The 20,616-nt window shown below is 32.7% G+C and overlaps 1 protein-coding gene across 5 annotated transcripts in view; it reads right to left on the bottom strand.

Moving 5' to 3' along the window:
- Positions 1-20,616, bottom strand: part of LOC143059104 (advillin-like) — a 60,186-nt gene that overhangs the window by 28,303 nt on the left and 11,267 nt on the right. For 3 of the 5 annotated variants that reach the window (XM_076232593.1, XM_076232598.1, XM_076232595.1), the window contains 4 exons: positions 10,974-11,079; positions 6,389-6,463; positions 5,536-5,574; positions 2,364-2,429 (listed from right to left, as the gene is read on the bottom strand). In XM_076232593.1, the coding sequence (XP_076088708.1) occupies positions 2,364-2,429; positions 5,536-5,574; positions 6,389-6,463; positions 10,974-11,051 (258 nt within the window). In that variant the 5' untranslated portion in view covers positions 11,052-11,079. Of the gene's footprint in view, positions 1-2,363; positions 2,430-5,535; positions 5,575-6,388; positions 6,464-10,973; positions 11,144-20,616 lie in introns of those variants that run through there. The other 2 variants (XM_076232594.1, XM_076232597.1) reach the window with 2 other exon arrangements.

Below are 20,616 nucleotides of genomic sequence, written 5' to 3'. Positions count from 1 at the left end.
TGGGCAATAATTTCCTTTATTGATTTAATTTTAACAATTTTCATTATTAATTTATATTTAACCATTAACACAAATGATTAAGTTAAAACATTTCAACTTTCCAGACGCAAATGTTAAAAAACGGGAAAGAAATAAAATATCTTACAAGACATAAACATGTAAAGAATAAATGTATATTTCAGCTTAATAAAAATATTTTCATAATGGTACTTTGTCATCATTTTTAAAACTAAGTTCCAAACATTATTGCTCAGTTGATATACATGTATGTCCTTCTGATGCGGTACGAGCACAGGCACTTGTTTCTATCCAAAATAGTTTTATATGGATAGTCGACCTTCCTATGGATAGAAACAAGTGCATGTGGGTACGAGATAACTATAATTATCATGCAATCCCGAAAAGGGGGGTCATCACAGACAAACATGACATTAAATCGTTATCACTGAACTAGTATATGTATTGTTTAGGGCCAGTTGAAGGACGCCTCCGGGTGCGGGAATTTTTCGCTGCATTGAAGACCTGTTGGTGACCTTCTGCTGTTGTATGTTTTTCTATGGTCGGGTTGTTGTCTCTTTGACACATTCCCCATTTCCATTCTCAATTTTATTATACGAACAAGAACAAACAGCTCTACGTTGCTTTGACATTTATCAATTTTCAGGAAACATTGCGAAAAATGATCTTCAATATTTCGAAAACATGTGAAATAAAATTGCTAACACGGTGGACCGTCGAGTGTCAACAAACGTAGTAGACTTGTTCACTGAAAAGACGAGGATAATGGTTTCATCTGACATTTGTTATGCATACCCAGTTTTTATCATGATATTTAAAAAGACGTACTTTTTTTCAATCTATGTAACTAGAAAATTCCAAATTGAAATATCTCTTCATCTGGACCGACTTGGCATCTACTACGTTTGGACGGGTCCATTTTATTAGTAAGGTGATCGATAAATATTACGGAGTTTTGACAGAAAAGGAACACGAACTTATTGTTATGTGTTTTCAACAAGGGTTTCGTTCCACAATTATTTGCGCAAACAAAGTTTGTCTATTTTTAGATTACAGGTAATCATTTGACACTACGCATTAACCTGTGTAGTGATTTTGATTTTACGATAAATGTATGAATGAACGATAATTTTATGAATGAACAAGAGCACCTGACCTCTTAAAGAAACACAAATTAAACATATAAAACCGTATTTAATAGGAGATAATTCAGTTAAATTTTCAATACTAAATCAACAACTGGAATGAATCCATATTTTGTTGAAACATCGTACGAACGGCGGAAAATGGAATCGCAGTTATAAAAATGTACTTTTTTTCACTCGGACTTCTATGTTATTTGATAGTCAAACGGTTGACCCTTTAAATACAAAAATAAATCTACAAGAACATATTCTGAAACTTCTTAAATCCACAAACGTTTTTTTAAAGTTTCAAGCTATGTATTGCATTAGAAAACATACATAGGTGTTAAAGAATGACAGACCAGGAGCCTGTTTAACAAAATACTATGGCTTGATATGGGCGGAGTCTCTGATCTGGGTCACAAAGATGGCCATAGCATAAAAGCAATTGCTTTAAAAAACAAGACATGATTCTGAAGGTCACCAGTCTTTGTTTGTTATATATCTTGATCATTTTTCAAACTCCAGATAGCATTTTTTTTAAATTCTGTTTGTTGGTTTGATATTTCTTTCTCACCTTTTCTTTTAAAATAACTGTTGTTGAAAGAGCAAAGTGAATGATTCATTTTCAAAAATTTTGCAAACAGAAAAATAACGCAAATAAAAATCTTTATGAATGTGGAATATGTAAAATGAAAATCTTCTAATCACACATTTTTTACGAATACGTTAGGTTTTGCATATGTAATAACCTCAAAATTACCCGGGGCAAAAAAGAGTATATTGGTTATTGTGCCCTGATTCCAAATGATGTGACTTCATTGCATCATTAACAACAATTGATAACACTTTTGTGATTAAATGTTTATGATTTTACCTGTTATGTTTCATTAAATTGTTATAAATTTTTTTTTTTCTTTTATCTCTAGAACAATAATATGTGATAAATAGATTATAACATGCCCTTTTTCATATTGGCCCTGGTATCATATCTCGGCCCATATTGGCCCTTGGCTGAAGTCTTGGGCAGATATGGGAGTATCGGGGTGATACCATGCAGGACCAATATGGAAAAAGGCATGTTATAATCTATACTTATTTAGAAGTAAATAAAGTAAATTCAAAATGACAAATTTAATCACAGTGAGAAAGAGCATAATGAAAAATAAAAGTATCCTTGAATTGAGTAGGGTCACATGACTGTATAAATAAGTTAATTACCTGAGTTGTGTCAGAACCTAACCAGAAATGTATATGAACATCAAAGACGCCTTTAATTTCTTTCATCTGGAATGAAAACATATATTAATTGTTATAGATACACTGAGTGAAGTAACCTGATATATACAATACAGGCAGCCTAAAATAACCATATAAACTAAATTTTAGTGTTCATATATCAATCATTTAGTTTTAGATATCAACAAGTTTACACAAGGTTTAAGTCACATGGGCATGAAAGTACTTATATTTAAAAATTATTTCTTGATAATCAAAATTCCAGTTTGGTTGGGTTATTTTAACTTTGCTATTGTTCTAAAGTTTTGAAATGCTGGAACATAACATTATTATCAGTATAGATTCATTTATTTTCAATGGGATTTTTTGCGACTATCATACAAGTGAGAGGTTCATCTAGCTATAACACCAAAAGTTTAATCCACCATTGTTATATAAGAAAATGGCTGTACGAAATAGGAGTATATAAGTTTTTATCCATTTGCTTGATGTGATTGAGGTTTTGATTTTGCCTTTTAATAACAGACTTTCCTTTTTGTATTTTTTGTCGATATTTACAAGCCAATATATTGAACATTTAAATTGGTGGTTCATCTTTATCTATGAAATCCACAAAAAAAGGGAATTCTGGATATAATACTGAATCCAGAGTTTATAGATCCTACATAAAATTATGTAATCTGAAAAAATCTGATTTAAACTATTATAGTCAGAGCTTTAAAATTTTAGACCAGCAAAATTTACGAAAAATCTGCATTAGCCACACACAAACACACAAAATCAAGAAATAAAGGAAATCAGATCATCGGATTTTTGTCAGTTTCTTCAAAATTATTAGATAGTAATATTTCAGAAATCTTTCCCCCTTAATTGTTGTGAACCATTTAAACAATGTAGACTTCAATATGAATTACAGCAATGAAAGTTTCACTGCATTTAGTTTTGGTTGTAAAATTTGGCAACACTTTTAGGAATTTTAGATCTCAATGCTCTTCAACTTCGTACTTTATTTGGCCTTTTTTAACTTTTTTGGATTCGAGCGTCACTGATGAGTCTTTTGTAGACGAAACACGCGTCTGGCGTATATATAAAATTTAGTCCTGGTATCTTGTTTGTAGTTAACCTAAAAACCCCAAAAATTGGTATCCCACGAAAAATAACGAATCTGCAGTAGTATAATTACATAGCCCCATTAGTCTACAGTTTAAAGCTGGGGAACTTGTAGAAAGAAGCAATTTAAACATGACAGTACTTTTGCACATGTACATTTTTTTAGTACTTTGACTCAGAGCTACAGAAAATGTCCCCTTACTATGTATCACTGTATTGAAGACTTTCAAATTTTTGTGGTCTTATTATTTCAGTACCATGATTCTACAGAAATAGAATTTCAAACAAGTTTCTTTAGTACAAATCAAATGTACCAATTTTGTACTTTTGGTCAGAGAACATTATAAGTCATAAACATATGAACTATAAAAGTACAAAAATGTATCAACCATACTTTTGGTAGTTGCTTTGAACTCATCAGTAGTGTAATGTTATTTAAATTTTTACAGAAAATGTAATAATCAAAGTGTTAAGAGAGAGCCATATCTCTTGCACGTTAAAGACACCCTTGTAGATTTCGAAAAAGAGAAGGCTAATGCCGCTACAAGGCAGCACTCGCACCCGCAAAGTGGAAAGGGATTAATATAAGTAGCAAAACTTGTTTCCCAATCCACTATAAATAAATATGTTTAAACTAATCAAAGTACTCCAAATGTATAAAATATGAGTAAATTATCAAATCAATGGGTACATAAAAATTGTAGGAATACTAGGTAGTACTGTAAAATAAAGGTTCTGAAATAGTACCATTATTTGGAAGTACTTAAAAACAGGAGTTCACTACACAGGTATATTTTCAGTACTTCAAATCTATGATACTAAAAAATGTACACATGCAAAAGTATATGTGACTACCCTGTAAGAGGAATTACTGTTGACTGCCACTCTATAAAAAAGCTTTTTGTGAAAAGATGAGCTTAAAAATAGATACCCGACCAAAAGCATTATACTACATGTACTAGAAAAGGTAATGGTATAAACTGGTAAACGAAATACAAATAATCAACTGTTCCTTCAAGTTTTTTGTTTTTTTTTGCTGTGCATGTACTGGTTTTGTGTCATGGTTTATTATACAGGTTTTGTGTCATGGTTTATTATACATGTACTGGTTTTGTGTCATGGTTTATTATACATTTACTCCATATTTTTTGTTTGTCTTTGTGTCATGGTTTATTATACATTTACTCCATATCTTTTGTTTGTCTTTGTCAAGTTTTTTCGGTTTAAAATTAGACAAATAAGTTTTTTGTGTTTAAAAAATTTTAGACCTAGAAGTTTTTTTATTATCTAACAATAGAGTGAACTGAGGCAATATCATCATCTAGATAAAAAGAATGTACGTGTTGAAAAATAGTAGTGAATAGGAGTGATAAAATGTGCACATACTTAGTCAGTAATAGAATCTTTGAAGATAATAATCATAAAGTGAGAAACTCTTCTTAGAAAAATTTGCTTCATCAATTAAGGTTCACAAATTTAAAAAAAGAAATGTTTTAGGAACCTGAGACAAAGGCATAATCATGATAATCCCAAAAACCATTATTTTTTTAAGAGTTATTTAATGTTACATTCCTCTGGAAAAAAAGCCATATTAGAATTAGAAATTATCCACATCAATCAACTTATTTACCACCACAAATAATTTTTGACAGCCTACTACAAAAACTTTTAAACTCAGTTTTTGACAGTAAAACATATGATGTTGCTTGCAAATTCAGTTCTCTAAGTTCTGACAGTAAAATATATGACTGTTACTTGAAAATTTCAGTTCTCTAAATTCTGACAGTAAAATATATAACTGTTGCTTGCAAATTTCAGTTCTATAAATTCTAAAATAAGTATAAAAGATGGTTGGAGCTATAGATATATTGGTGGAAGCTTCTAATCAAATATATATATATGAAAGCCTGGAAAATGTCATCTATGTTCTTAATAATATTATCCACTGTCCTAAATGCGACTTCATAAAACTGAAAAGCTGTGAAGCAAAACAAAATTATTGCAGTAAAATGACCGACTGATCGTGGCAAAAACAAAGCAATACCTTCACATTACAACCTCTCTCGTCTCCCTCCTCAGCGATCTGATTTGAAAATAGCATGCATTTCATAATGAGATAATACAGTTTATTTTATTTTTTGGTTAAGTGCACATGCAGTAGCTAGCATCTGTTATGTACTGCAAATTGATTTTTAAAAATTGATTTCTGTATTTTCATCTTCTGTGACTACGTTTAACAACGGCAAAATGTGTATTTTTTCAACTCTTATATATGAAATCCATGATAATTTGTACTAATATGAATTGAAGAAGATGTCTTTGTGAAACTAAATAGATATCATTCAAGTAGCTTAGTGTTGTTATAGAATAGTTACTCCATTAATACCTCAAAACTATAAAAATCGAATTTTGAAGAAAACAAGTATGATGATAGGAGTTTTTAATGACCTTGACTGGCTATACAGCTCTCCCAAGGTTAGTAAAACAAGCACAAACATTTTAGGGCCTTTTATAGCTGACTATGCAGTATGGACTTTGATAATTGTCACCTATAGTTGTTAATTTATGTTTCATTTGGTCTTTGTGGAGAGTTGTCTTATTGGCAATCATCCCAAAATTCTTATCTTTATAGAACACACAGTTTAATTATTAGCAAACAAATTTATACTGGGGTAAAACCTTTCCATACAATTTACATGGTATAATAGATTAACATGATGAAACTAAGCTAAGAGAAACACAGTTGAAAGTTACAATGATAAAATTATAAGGAAAACTTGCACTAAATAGACATACAAATGAAAAGTTTGATTAAGATCACTCTATAGCCTGTATATTATGGACAATTCTATGACAGTTCAGGTTGTCCATAATACACAGGTGTGACCTGTACTTACAGATAATACTATATATGAATCTCCTTTGTAGAAGTTACCATACTGTTCCTTGGGTACAGATACTACATTCATTTTCTACAACATATAAAAATAGATTATATTAATAATTGAAATTTATTACAAAATAAAATGAACACTTTATAAATCATGTGTATAAACTTTAAGACAAGCTTCTGGATTTACATCAAGAATGCATCAAATACTTGAAGAGCTATATAACCAATAGAGACCTTGAAAAAATAGCCAACAAATCTCAGGTCGTTACCTTTTCTGGATTTACCTTCATGTGCAGCTCATGTAGATTGTTTAGGGAGACCTTGAAAGAATTATCAACACAATCTAAGGTCAACTATGCCTTATGGAGTTGGAAATTTAAGTTTTCTTAATTATTTCTAAAGGGGCAATGCACAGCCTACTGGGCTAATGATACCTTTGGGGATAAACAGTCCACCCACAAGCAGCAGTATCAAATCAATGATAGAAAATTAATTTGTTGCTTACAAAGCACTGAGCTGACATCATCAGGAAATATAAATGCTCTAAAATAAACAATTAATGATCATACTGCCCACACAAACACCAATGCTGGAAACAGTATGCCTGTCTCACTTTGTTGCAGTCAACATAATAAAACAGATAAAAGACTTTTTACACTATATATTTTGTACATTGTTGTATTATACATGTGATTTATATATTTGACATATAATACTTATGTAAACTACATGTTTGTAAGTATTAATATTATTGCATTGATAATTCCATGGGGAGATAATTCAGCTCATCAATACTACATTAATCCTGACATTATCATCATCATTATGGCATTCTCTATTGATAAAACCATAAATAGTCGCTTAGCTTTTATTTATAATGAGGAAACAATAAGGCTTATAAAAAGTTTTATGTATTTCCAATACCTCAGGTGTATATCAGACAATTTAAGGTAACATTACAGTTGTAGGCTTTTCTAAGGAAGGAGTAATGGACCATGCATTCAATGGTTTGTAAAGCTAACCAGACTCACATCTTCTGAGCTAAATTTGTTAAATGCGTAAAAAACAAGGTCATTTATGAAATTAATTTATTTTTAATGTCTACTGTACTTTAAACATTATCAAAGTAACACTTCAAAAACAAACAGTAGGAAAATAAGTTAGACAAATGAAACTGTTGATAAAATCAGTAACAAATCTTTTGCTTTAAGACTGATGGTCAAAGACTAGAAGGTCATTACAAATTTTGTTTAACGCTGACATTAAAGAAAAAGAAAGGTCATAACAAACTGACGGTAATTTTAAAGCTCCATAATATATGAAAAAGGGTAAATTGTACTGCATTGAAAATTAACCTGTACTCACACAAATTGGTAATTCAAAATAATACTGTAAATTCATTTTTGCAAGGTTTTTACTAATGCGAATAATGCAACATGGTGAGTATAGCAATAAGAACTTACTTTCTGATAACTGAATTACAGATCTTTATGCGGATTGACTCTCTTGTAATCATATTTTAATTAATTAAAACTTGCAATTGACCTTCAGTGAAAAATCCCAATAACAAATGCACACAGTAATTTCTGTTTTTACAGTAATGAATCCATAACTGTTGTCTCATTGCCAGACCTTATTTTATCATACTACTATATTTCATCTCATTGCCTTAAACCTACACGAGTATATCTAACCTTAAAATAAGTAACAAACTTTACATGCATACCTTTGTTTATCATTAAACATATACATTTCTGACAAATCTAACCAGAAAATCTTTTCCATAGATATAAATTCAATCGATAAACGTCTAATTTTCATTTTTAAATATCTTAATTATACAAAAGATTATAAGAATAGGCTGAAATATTTTGTTGGCTTATAGCTTCTCCTTGAATGTGTGTGATTCTAACAGACCATCCTTTATAATTTAAATTACATCCGATATTCAATGCATTCCGAAATGATTAAAGGTAAAGGGGAAAATAACTTAGGTAGACTGAGTTGATATAATTTAAACACCATTTAATCAAACACAAAAGTTCACTTCTCTTTGATATCTTTTTTGACAAAAAATTGTACAAGACTGATGAGGTATTATTGCCAATGAGACAACAATCCACCTAAGTTCAAATAAAGTGGATGTATGCAATTAAGGGGGTAGACCTTGGTTCAGGGAGATGACCCTTTAAATCAGTTAAGCGTTTGTAAAAGTCAAGTTCATCAATGTATTTTAAGCATTTACCTGAAACAGATTGAAAATAATCTATGTAACCTAGAAGCTTAGAATATTTTCTTAAAAAATGATTGACATAAACGTACTGATGATTTTAAGAGTTATTTCCCTTAACCTAGGTCTACCTCCTTAAGGCAACCCTTCAGCCTTATATACATATATATACTTTTCTTACAAGCTGGATCAGTTTAAGTTAATTTTCTTTATTTTAATCATAATTAAGACCTAAAAATGTAATTAAAAAATATAAGACTCTTTATTAAGTTATCAGTTACATATATAAATGCAATCAGCTGTTTGTTTAAATTTTCATTTTAATGATGCATATTTCTCTTAAGGGGGTTTGCGGGTCTAAATCATTTATATAGGATTTCTATATATTTTTCTATAAATGAACTTTATCTTATAGTTAATAGAAAAATAAAATAAAAAATTGGGGTCACCGTTCATTTGCGCTCACAATCTGCCTTCGAAAGAAGCATACATCTTTGTAAAAGTGGTTTTTTTCTGTTGAACTAATAGGAGAAATAAAGGTAATATCGAAATAAAAAAAGAAATTTATTACAGAAATCGCTCAAATTTTACAATAATTTAGTTTAAGTACAGCATATATCGAAATTATATTAAAAAATATAGGTCACCGATGAGTTAAAAGAGATATTTCAATTTTAAAGCAAAAAAATGGCATATTTCCACCAAAGGGAGATAATTTGGAACTTTTTCAATGATGTTTACATTTTAAAAGTCATCTGGGGCCAACACGAATTAATAGTTTTGAATGTTTTTTGTACCATATGATAAAGTAACAACTACAAAAGGTAATAAATAAAATTTGTAATGAAAAACAAATGTTTATTTTTTTTCTAAAATTTTTATACCCTCGAGCCTCCTTAAGTTTATTGTGCATCTTTTGGTTGTGTGTCTTATTGATGTTTATACCCCACATCTATTTATATTCATATTCCGAATTTATATTTCCTTTTACTGAATTAGGTAGCAATTATTTTTAACACATAGAAATGTCGACTAAACAGAAATTTAAATGACTTCCATTTGCACCCAGTTAAACTCTGAAAGCATTTCAAATTTAATTAGCCCACATACCCTAGTTAATAGAAATGTTAAATTTCTGTCTTACTAATAATTTGATGTTTTGGCCTGATTTTTAAGACACTGGTTATTCTAAACCTGGTTCTTATTTCTCAGATGTAAGATGTCTTGAAAATTATTTGTCATTAAATCTGACATGTATGACAACAAATATTTTTGATATATTCTTTGGGCATTATGTAATGAACCTTTACCCCTCTGGAATATAATGTAATGAATTAATGCTTGCAAAGTCCTATTACAATACTTTGTCTTACTATTACTGAGAAGTACCACTAGAAGCTTAGGAACTAAAGAACAGATCGCAACTGTCACCTAACCCCTTAAGTTCTATCTTAACCTAAACCTAACCTATCTTACCCAAAAAATCTACTGACCCACTCTGAAGAAAATGGCAAGGGGCACCAGTATAAAGGCATCTAGAACTACATGCATTCATAAAACTGTTGCATAACCCCATGTTCTTTCTTATCCTTACCCTAACCTAATTGAACCCCTAAATATAGACTGACGTCCATTGTAAAGAAAAATGGTCAGGGAACCTCAGAATAAATCCATTATGGACTATGATACATGCATTTATAAAGCTGTCTCCTAAACCCCTAATCTATCTTATCCTTAACCTTAAACCCATGATCCCCAAACATATACTGACCAGCCGTAAAGAAAATTGGCATGGGACTTGTATACATATATATATATATACCAATCTAGGACTTAACCCTTACCTTCTGAAACCTAAATAAACTGACCCCCTAAACAAAAGGGCCAATACACATGATACATGCACCTTCTTTCTATGTCTTAACTAATAGGTAGTCCTAAGATTCAAGATAAAAGAGGCCTCATATAATATAAACCTTCTCTGATTTACTGATCATTACTCTTCTCCTAATCAGTCACAATAACCTGTACCCATGTGATTTCCATTAATAATTGTTTAATCGATTTTTAAAAGTTCAGAAATTAATGGCATTCAATAGTAGTCAAATATGAAACACTTAATCAAATAGCCTTATACCGGTACAATGTATTTATTTAAATTTTTATGAAAACCTGTTTTATTAAAATCCAATGACCCCACCTTTGGCAATTACTACTGAAAAATAAAGATTTGTACTGCAACTTTAATATGTAATAATCAATGCCACGCCTCTATATTTCAACTCACCGACACAAATATTTTTACAAATTAGTTCACACTAAAGCTTGTTTAATTGAAAAACTAACATACAAACTTTACCTCAATTCTCCATATATGAAACACTGACTTTTTACTCCTAGGGTCAATCACACGAAAGGCTGCATCGACGTTAGCCATTTTTCTAAAGTTCTTCTATATTCCAATTCTACAAAATAGTTAAATGTGATAATCATAAACTACCGGTCAAAGGCGTAAATATTTTCTAGGTGAATGAATTATAAATAGATTGTGTTCAATGAAGCATGGTGTTACAGAAAACCACCTTGTATTACAAGTAACACTTGTATTTACCTGTGCGTACAGGTATTTAAGGTAAACCATTGACTTAACCAATCAAGCAATTAAGACTATATAAGGAATGTGTAAAGATGAATCTTCAGATAAACAGTGGTATTTACATTTTTCACTGACCGCTGGTCAAACAGTTGATTATGTCATTAGGTCGTAATTTAAATACGAAACCTAATGAAATATCCTTGGGTTATTGAGCTAAGTGTTGACTAAAGTGAAGATATCCGTCTATAGCTCCCAAGAAAAGCTCAGTTTGATATCAATTCATTAAATATTTTAACTCATATGATCATGAATGAAAGAGTGATCAATAAAACAATTAGCCATGAATGCAGCTTCCATATATACAATGTAGAAAACATGGCCTTGGATATCACATGCTTATGTCAATAGCACTGTGGGTTTTCTTGCAAGCGTTAACGAGACGGTTAAGAATTGGACAGCTATTTGCCAACACCTTGTTTTTTTCCCCCAAGTAATTAAAAATAATCTTGTTAAATCTTCAGCCTGTCTAATTTTTTTTTCAAAAGTTTATAAAGAAAATTGAAGGTAGATAAATGAGTCAAATCAACCTTTTATATCTTATCAGTCAGTCAAGGCTATTGAAAACACTTGACACAGCTAGCTACATGTATAAAGCATTAAAATTCTTACCACCTACATCAACAGCTAATTAAACTTTTCTAGACTCAGAGGTCAAAGTATAGCTAAACATGCTTAATTTATAGAGACTTAAGTCTATTGTTGAAGATTGGCACATATATATAGTTTAACAAATAATTCAGAAAAGTTTTTTTGATGTCGATCATTTTATAACTTATACATGTTCATCTGTATTGCATTGAAAGTAAAACCATACTTTTTAAGTTGACCGCATTAATTGTGTGTTGAGTTTTCTAAAATAAGTAATTTAATTGCTTTAAAATTCGGCATGCAAAATGATGCTGATTTGAACAACAATATTGATAAACAGCAACCCACACACATTACTTTCTACCGACCGTGCAAGGGCTTTATAGCCAGTCAAGGTCGTTAAACACTTCCATATATTACTTTCTGAATTCATAGTAAGGCAATTTTTAAAAAAATGGGGCGGGTGGGAGTATTTTATTTTTTAAATTTTATTTCATATGAAACCTTCTTGTCACGTGTTATTCATATATGCAGTATAATAATAAGCTTATATCATGTGTATACATCCATAAACAATAACAATCAAAACCAAGGAGTAACCAGAGACTCATAAAACCAAAAGACATTTACATCAACAGTTACAAATAATAAGTAGGAAACAACACGAACTCCACTAAATTCCTGGAGTGAAATCAAATGCTCCTGAAGGGTAAGCATTACCTGCACCATATACGACACCCGTCATGTTACTTCTTTGTTCAGCTCGGTAATGATAGAAGGTTGTTACGACTGAGGAAGAATATCACAGAGATATATATGATTGCTGACACACTTTTGTCATAATGGCCTATCAGCTCATGATGGCGACCATAAAATTGCTTGAGTGATGACCTTAATTTGATTGATTTATAGCCCTGTCTTAGCAACTTTTGAGAAAGCAGTATTCCTCGTTCAACAAAAATCAACGTACTAACGGTACTTTGAGCTAGATTTAGAGTCATGTATCAATTGAGACACATATACTCCATATGCTGGTGCCGCTTTTTGAAATTCATAAATATATATGATTTGGCAACCACTGTTCTACATGTAATTGCCGCTTTAGAAACCTATTTTATAAAACACAGCAGAAATGTGGAGAAATGCTCTTTTCAGTTGGACTATCTACATCAAATGTATTTCTTTCTAAGCAATGTTTTGTTGTCCTAATCAAATGAAGCAAATGCATTGGTATGCAATGCTAGTACGATAAGTACAGAATAAAATGAAAACTCAAACGGTGTTGAAATAATAGGCTTGGTCCTTAATATGCAAGATGACTCCAAGATGCATATATAGTTACAATGTAGAACATAAAGTTGTTTAATGACTCTATCATGGGTATTGGGAAAGATAATGTTTGCTGTTTTTTCTACAAAAAACGAAAGACATGGCTAATTCTTAATCTAAGAGCTTACTAAAATTAATAAATTAAAAATGCGTATGTTTATTGATTTTCTCAACTCAATACGGTCACCAATCTAAAAATTTCATGCTCGTGTCAATTTCTTTATTCCAGTCAAATGTGTTCCACGATTCTTACGCTTTTGGGTTTCATTCACAGTCCAAATTTCTTGACACAAAGTCATTGTATGGGTACCCTCATTGTATAAATAAAATAGATCGAAGGTGTGACTTGCGGTGATTTGCGTTCTTGAACACAGCGTAATTATACTCGTAACCCGAATATTTCATGCCCTTCTCGTAATCAATCTCTATTCTCGGTAAATGATGTTGTCATCATAGATCAGCAGAATATATTGACTTAATCATTCAGTAAGAATACTCTAAGAAATACGAAAACCGAAATTTGAAACAGGAAATTTTACACGAAACGAAATTATTGACGGTTACCGGTAACGGAAATGAACAAAATCCGGAAATCGTAATTTTATCAAAAATGAAAAAAATCGGGGCGGGAAGATTTCAGAGGGGCGGGCGGGGATGAAAATCTATCAATTAATTTTAATTGGCCTAATCAAAAAAGGCCTTTGAATTTAAGTGCATAATAACAATCACTTCTAGGCCATTTGGCCTCTGGTAGACAGATGTCTCATTTGCAATCATTCCATATCTTGTTATTTTTATATGTAATTAAAAATGATTGTTTCAGTGTTTTTTTCAAGAGGTCAACAACATTTAAACATTACTGTGATGACCTTTCACACCTGAGGACAGGTAGATTATCTATAATATAAACAATAAGTTATGTCTTCAGGTCTTATGTGACATTTTGATGGGATTTATATGAACTGTGTCTGGCCTAGTTTAGTCTAGGTTGGTGTTGGTCCAGTTTTTTTTTTATATTAAAACCACTGAATAATGGAATACAGAAGCAACAGTATTTTCTGTCCAATTTAAATTCAGTACATCTTGAATTGAACATCTTAGAAAGTATATGATAATTCTTAAAAGTGGGACAAGACCTCCTTAAAATCTTCCTTCATGAAAATCTCTAGTGAAGAAATCCACAAAACAGGTTGACCATTTTTCTTTCCAAAAATGAACCTTTTTCCTTCAACATGTTCAAGAAGAACATTACTGTATATATTAATTCAAACTTGATCATATTTTTCTATGTTCTCAGAGGTTAAATATTACGCAGTTAGTAAACCATGTAAAACATGTCATAAGATTTATAGTCTAATTTTAAGAACATAAAATTTCTACTGGTTATATATACACTATAACAGAAAATGTGGTTATTGAAAATTCCACTAGGCCAGTACTAAATTGTACCTTCAATTTTTAAGACATTGTTGTAATCATATTTAATTATTGACAATTTGTGTAGCCATGATTGCATATTTAACTACATGTATTATAATCAAAGAGATAAGCAAGGACAGAGGTCCAGTGGCACTTCACTAGATGGGCCCAAGGAGACCAATTATAAAGTATAAGCTTCTCCCAATCAGGCCTGCCCAAGGAGACCATCTATAAAGTGTAAGCTTCTCCCAATCATGCCAATCAGGCCTGCTTAAGGAGACCATCTATAAGGCCTGCCCAAGGAGACCATCTATAAAGTATAAGCTTTCCCCAATCAGGCCTGCCCAAGGAGACCATCTATAAAGTGTAAGCTTCTCCCAATCATGCCTATCAGGCCTGCTTAAGGAGACCATCTATAAGGCCTGCCCAAGGAGACCATCTATAAAGTATAAGCTTCTCCCAATCAGGCCTGCCCAAGGAGACCATCTATAAAGTGTAAGCTTCTCCCAATCATGCCAATCAGGCCTGCTTAAGGAGACCATCTATAAGGCCTGCCCAAGGAGATCATCTATAAAGTATAAGCTTCTCCCAATCAGGCCTGCCCAAGGAGACCATCTATAAAGTATAAGCTTCTCCCAATCAGGCCTGCCCAAGGAGACCATCTATAAAGTATAAGCTTCTCCCAATCAGGCCTGCCCAAGGAGACCATCTATAAAGTATAAGCTTCTCCTAATCAGGCCTGCCCAAGGAGACCATCTATAAAGTATAAGCTTCTCCTAATCAGGCCTGCCCAAGGAGACCATCTATAAAGTATAAGCTTCTCCTAATCAGTCCTGCCTAAGGAGACCATCTATAAAGTGTAAGCTTCTCCCAATCATGCCAATCAGGCCTGCTTAAGGAGACCATCTATAAGGCCTGCCCAAGGAGACCATCTATAAAGTATAAGCTTCTCCCAATCAGGCCTGCCCAAGGAGACCATCTATAAAGTGTAAGCTTCTCCCAATCATGCCAATCAGGCCTGCTTAAGGAGACCATCTATAAGGCCTGCCCAAGGAGACCATCTATAAAGTATAAGCTTTCCCCAATCAGGCCTGCCCAAGGAGACCATCTATAAAGTGTAAGCTTCTCCCAATCATGCCTATCAGGCCTGCTTAAGGAGACCATCTATAAGGCCTGCCCAAGGAGACCATCTATAAAGTATAAGCTTCTCCCAATCAGGCCTGCCCAAGGAGACCATCTATAAAGTGTAAGCTTCTCCCAATCATGCCAATCAGGCCTGCTTAAGGAGACCATCTATAAGGCCTGCCCAAGGAGATCATCTATAAAGTATAAGCTTCTCCCAATCAGGCCTGCCCAAGGAGACCATCTATAAAGTATAAGCTTCTCCCAATCAGGCCTGCCCAAGGAGACCATCTATAAAGTATAAGCTTCTCCCAATCAGGCCTGCCCAAGGAGACCATCTATAAAGTATAAGCTTCTCCTAATCAGGCCTGCCCAAGGAGACCATCTATAAAGTATAAGCTTCTCCTAATCAGGCCTGCCCAAGGAGACCATCTATAAAGTATAAGCTTCTCCTAATCAGTCCTGCCTAAGGAGACCATCTATAAAGTGTAAGCTTCTCCCAATCATGCCAATCAGGCCTGCTTAAGGAGACCATCTATAAGGCCTGCCCAAGGAGACCATCTATAAAGTATAAGCTTCTCCCAATCAGGCCTGCCCAAGGAGACCATCTATAAAGTGTAAGCTTCTCCCAATCATGCCAATCAGGCCTGCTTAAGGAGACCATCTATAAGGCCTGCCCAAGGAGACCATCTATAAAGTATAAGCTTCTCCCAATCAGGCCTGCCCAAGGAGACCATCTATAAAGTATAAGCTTCTCCCAATCAGGCCTGCCCAAGGAGACCATCTATAAAGTATAAGCTTATCCCAATCAGGCCTGCCCAAGGAGACCATCTATAAAGTATAAGCTTCTCCCAATCAGGCCTGCCCAAGGAGACCATCTATAAAGTATAAGCTTCTCCCAATCAGGCCTGCCCAAGGAGACCATCTATAAAGTATAAGCTTCTCCTAATCAGGCCTGCCCAAGGAGACCATCTATAAAGTATAAGCTTCTCCTAATCAGTCCTGCCCAAGGAGACCATCTATAAAGTGTAAGTTTCTCCCAATCATGCCAATCAGGCCTGCTTAAGGAGACCATCTATAAGGCCTGCCAAAGGAGACCATCTATGAAGTATAAGCTTCTCCCAATCAGGCCTGCCCAAGGAGACCGTCTATAAAGTATAAACTTATCCCAATCAGGCCTGCCCAAGGAGACCATCTATAAAGTATAAGCTTCTCCCAATCAGGCCTGCCCAAGGAGACCATCTATAAAGTATAAGCTTCTCCCAATCAGGCCTGCCCAAGGAGACCATCTATAAAGTATAAGCTTCTCCCAATCAGGCCTGCCCAAGGAGACCATCTATAAAGTATAAGCTTCTCCCGACATGCCCAATCAGGCATCAGAAACTTATATTTCATTTCCAAAAATATATCATGATTCCTAGGCAACAAATTTATGAATTTTATATGATTTCAGTAAAAATGTTTTCTCTTAAATCAATATTTGCATGACATTTATGATAATTCACAAACATGGTTGCTTAAAGCTCAATTTTCTTTTCCTTATACAGTATATATGGTTACACACATTTTAAGAAGTAATGTATACATGTAAATGTATTGTATCAACAGCCTAAAAATTCTCTTATTACAATTCTAAAGATTATGAATTATTACAGTAATTATGACATCTTACATCATATACAATTAATGATTTACCAAGGGGTTAAAATGTAGTATGATCTTAACAAATGGTAAAAAAAAAGTTATCCAATGAAATTAAACACTGATATAAAATACATTCCATAATAACAGGATTTAAACTTGTTTAAATAATAGTCCATTCATGTACACTTTTAATATAAATGAGCAACCAGTTGGAACAAAATGGCCTCAGGATTTTTTTCATTTTTGTATTTCATTTTCATTAATGCAAACATTGACGAAAATGCTTGTGTTTTTAATATTATTATATGTACTACACTTAACATACATTAAGATTGGGAAGCATACTACAAATGTACATTACACCAATGCATGCATTTAACAATAAGTCCAGTGTATAGTTAAAACAATTTAAAGTAGCTGTTTTCCATTAAAATACAATGTACACAACAGCTAGACCGGTTGGATTTTGCTTTTTCCACTGGCCCACCCGACTGCCCACTGCAGCTATAATCTCTTTTTTTTGTAAAAATATTGATTATAATTGCTTATCTGCTTTTTTCAATTGATTGTACTTGCAAGTGTTTTGATTAAACAAAAAAAATGCATGCCCACTCCTATGGGTGGGCAGAGTGGACAAGCTAAAAATGTTGCCCATCCGGTGACCACTCCCACTGTGGACGGGTGGACAAAGCAAATTTCACATGAGCTGTAGTGTACCAATGTCAGTTTAATTTAGGATTCAATATAAAAAAGAAGATGTGGATAATGATTGCCAATGAGACAACTCTTTACAAGAGACCAAATGACACAGAAATCACCAACTTAAAATTAGGTCATCTTACAGCCTTCAACAATGAGAAAAGCCCATACCCCATTATAGTCAGCTATATAAACATGATATAAAAAGGCACTGAAATGACAAATGTAAAATGAAGGAAAAACAAATACGTAACACATAAAAAACAACAACCAATTACAGGCTTGCAAAAATCAAAATTGCATTTTAGGCTTAAATTACAAAATCACAATAATAAAAGCATGCAATAATTTCTGAATTTACAGTACCATGTTTTTTTTATTAGGCTTCAAGTACAATGTTTTCTCATTATATACATACATGACACTGATTGTGCTGATTACATATGCTTTAGGCTTGCTTTCAACAATAAATGTATACATTTATGTTTTACATATTGTATCATTTGATCTTGAATATTGATTCTCATGAACCAAGAAAATGAGGTTAAGGTCAAGTTAACCATGTTCAATATTTCGCCAATTAGACTTCAATGCAGCGAAAAAATTATAATGTCAAAGCTATCAAGCATTCAAGTTCATGTGAAGTTTGAAAATGTTCCAGTGCCAAAGTTTTAGTCTATGATGTAAACCTTTTTGTATTTATCTGAATTTGTTATATTTTTTCAGTTTGAAGCATTACATGCATTATATAACCTACAAACAAAAGGATTACGGGATAACAATATATTTTAAGTCTCCATTATGGAATCAAAGATGACTGTAATGTTGTACTTTTAAACAGAGATACATTGTATGTGTTGTCCTAATATATTTCTATCACAATGAGATCACTTTGAACACAACCACAATTTCCTTATATGGTCATCTTAACGATCTTATGATTAATTTTTGTATGAATCGAACCATCTGATCAACAACAAGAAAATTACCCTCGGTTTTTGTTCCAATAGCTAATAAACAAGCCATGAAATATGTCCTTCAAACAAAAACAAAAAAGTATTAACATCCCGTGTATGATTTCTCCCATCTTTAACAAGTTTTTGTGATCTCGTTAGAATTCCATATTTACATATGAAACATTTAATGTCATCCATCTAAAATATGAAATTAGCCTGTCATAAATGATATATAAATATGATCAATATGGCTGAGTAAATCAAACTGATTGCATTGATACTATTGTCAAACTAATGGTTTTAATTATGCCGAATTAATATGATGAATAAGTAATGAAAGGGTCGTGGGTTAAAACAACAGACGGAAAAACATAACTGTTTGATGACTGTATTGTTTACAGACTTAAATACATTACAAAAATAATTTGCCTATAGCGTTGCATGGATTTGAATTTAACAAAAGTAAAGTATATGACTATGGATTATGGATTATGCTTTAATTGTCGTAACCACCAAAAACTAAATTGTTCAATAGACAAATGATAGAATTGATAAAATGAAAACTCTGAAATTTTGTAAGAAATATTGCAAAGATGTTGATCATGTTGAATGAAACTTTAAAAAACAAGAATGTGTCCATAGTACACGGATGCCCCACTCCCACTATCATTTTCTATGTTCAGTGGACCGTGAAATTGGTGTCAAAACTTTAATTTGGAATTAAAATTAGAAAGATCATATCATAGGGAACATGTGTACTAAGTTTCAAGTTGATGTAACTTTAACTTCATCAAAAACTACCTTGACCAAAAACATTAACCTGAACTTTGCACTATCATTTTCTATGTTCAGTGGACCATGAAATTGGGGTAAAAACTATAATTTGGCATTAAAATTAGAAAGATCATATCATGGGGAACATGTGTATTAAGTTTCAAGTCGATTGGACTTCAGCTTCATCAAAAACTACCTCGACGAAAAACTTTAACCGGAAAGGACGAACGGAGGCACAGACGGACGGACGAAGGGAGGCACAGACCAGAAAACATAATGCCCCTCTACTATCATAGGTGGGGCAATAAAAATATAGGTTAAATAATATCAACTTCAAATTAAATTTTCAATCATAATTGCAAAACCTATAACGGCCATTTAAAATTTAGGTACAGTATAGGTAAGCATGTATCACAGTACATATGTGACTGATTATAGGTTAATTGATTAATGACTGCCTTTATGTTGACAGCAATTGTAATAATTTTTTTTTGAACTATCTACAATTATTTTTGATTTATTTTTGATTGCTGAACATCCAGTGGCAAATATTTCAAGGAATGTCGAAATTTTGACCGCAGCTGGAAAATGAAGTGTAGAGACACTTGCGGATGCAGGTGGGTTGGGTTCTGGGTATGCATTTTTTTGAAAATGGTCCGATAGTGCATTTGAATTGGGAACCCCCCTGTTATCCTAGGTTGGGAAAAATGGCTAGATCCACCCATGATGGGGGAAGAAATTTTGCCTTACAACAAAACATTAGGGATATATCTGTGAAAGAATTGCTGTACCAGGGTTCCATAATGAGTACAGAA

This window comes from Mytilus galloprovincialis, chromosome 14 (genome assembly GCF_965363235.1).
Source record: "Mytilus galloprovincialis chromosome 14, xbMytGall1.hap1.1, whole genome shotgun sequence".
In the NCBI taxonomy this organism is placed as follows: domain Eukaryota; kingdom Metazoa; phylum Mollusca; class Bivalvia; order Mytilida; family Mytilidae; genus Mytilus; species Mytilus galloprovincialis.
The sequence above is the reverse complement of the archived record's forward strand: the minus strand, read 5'-3'. Positions and strand labels throughout refer to the sequence as shown.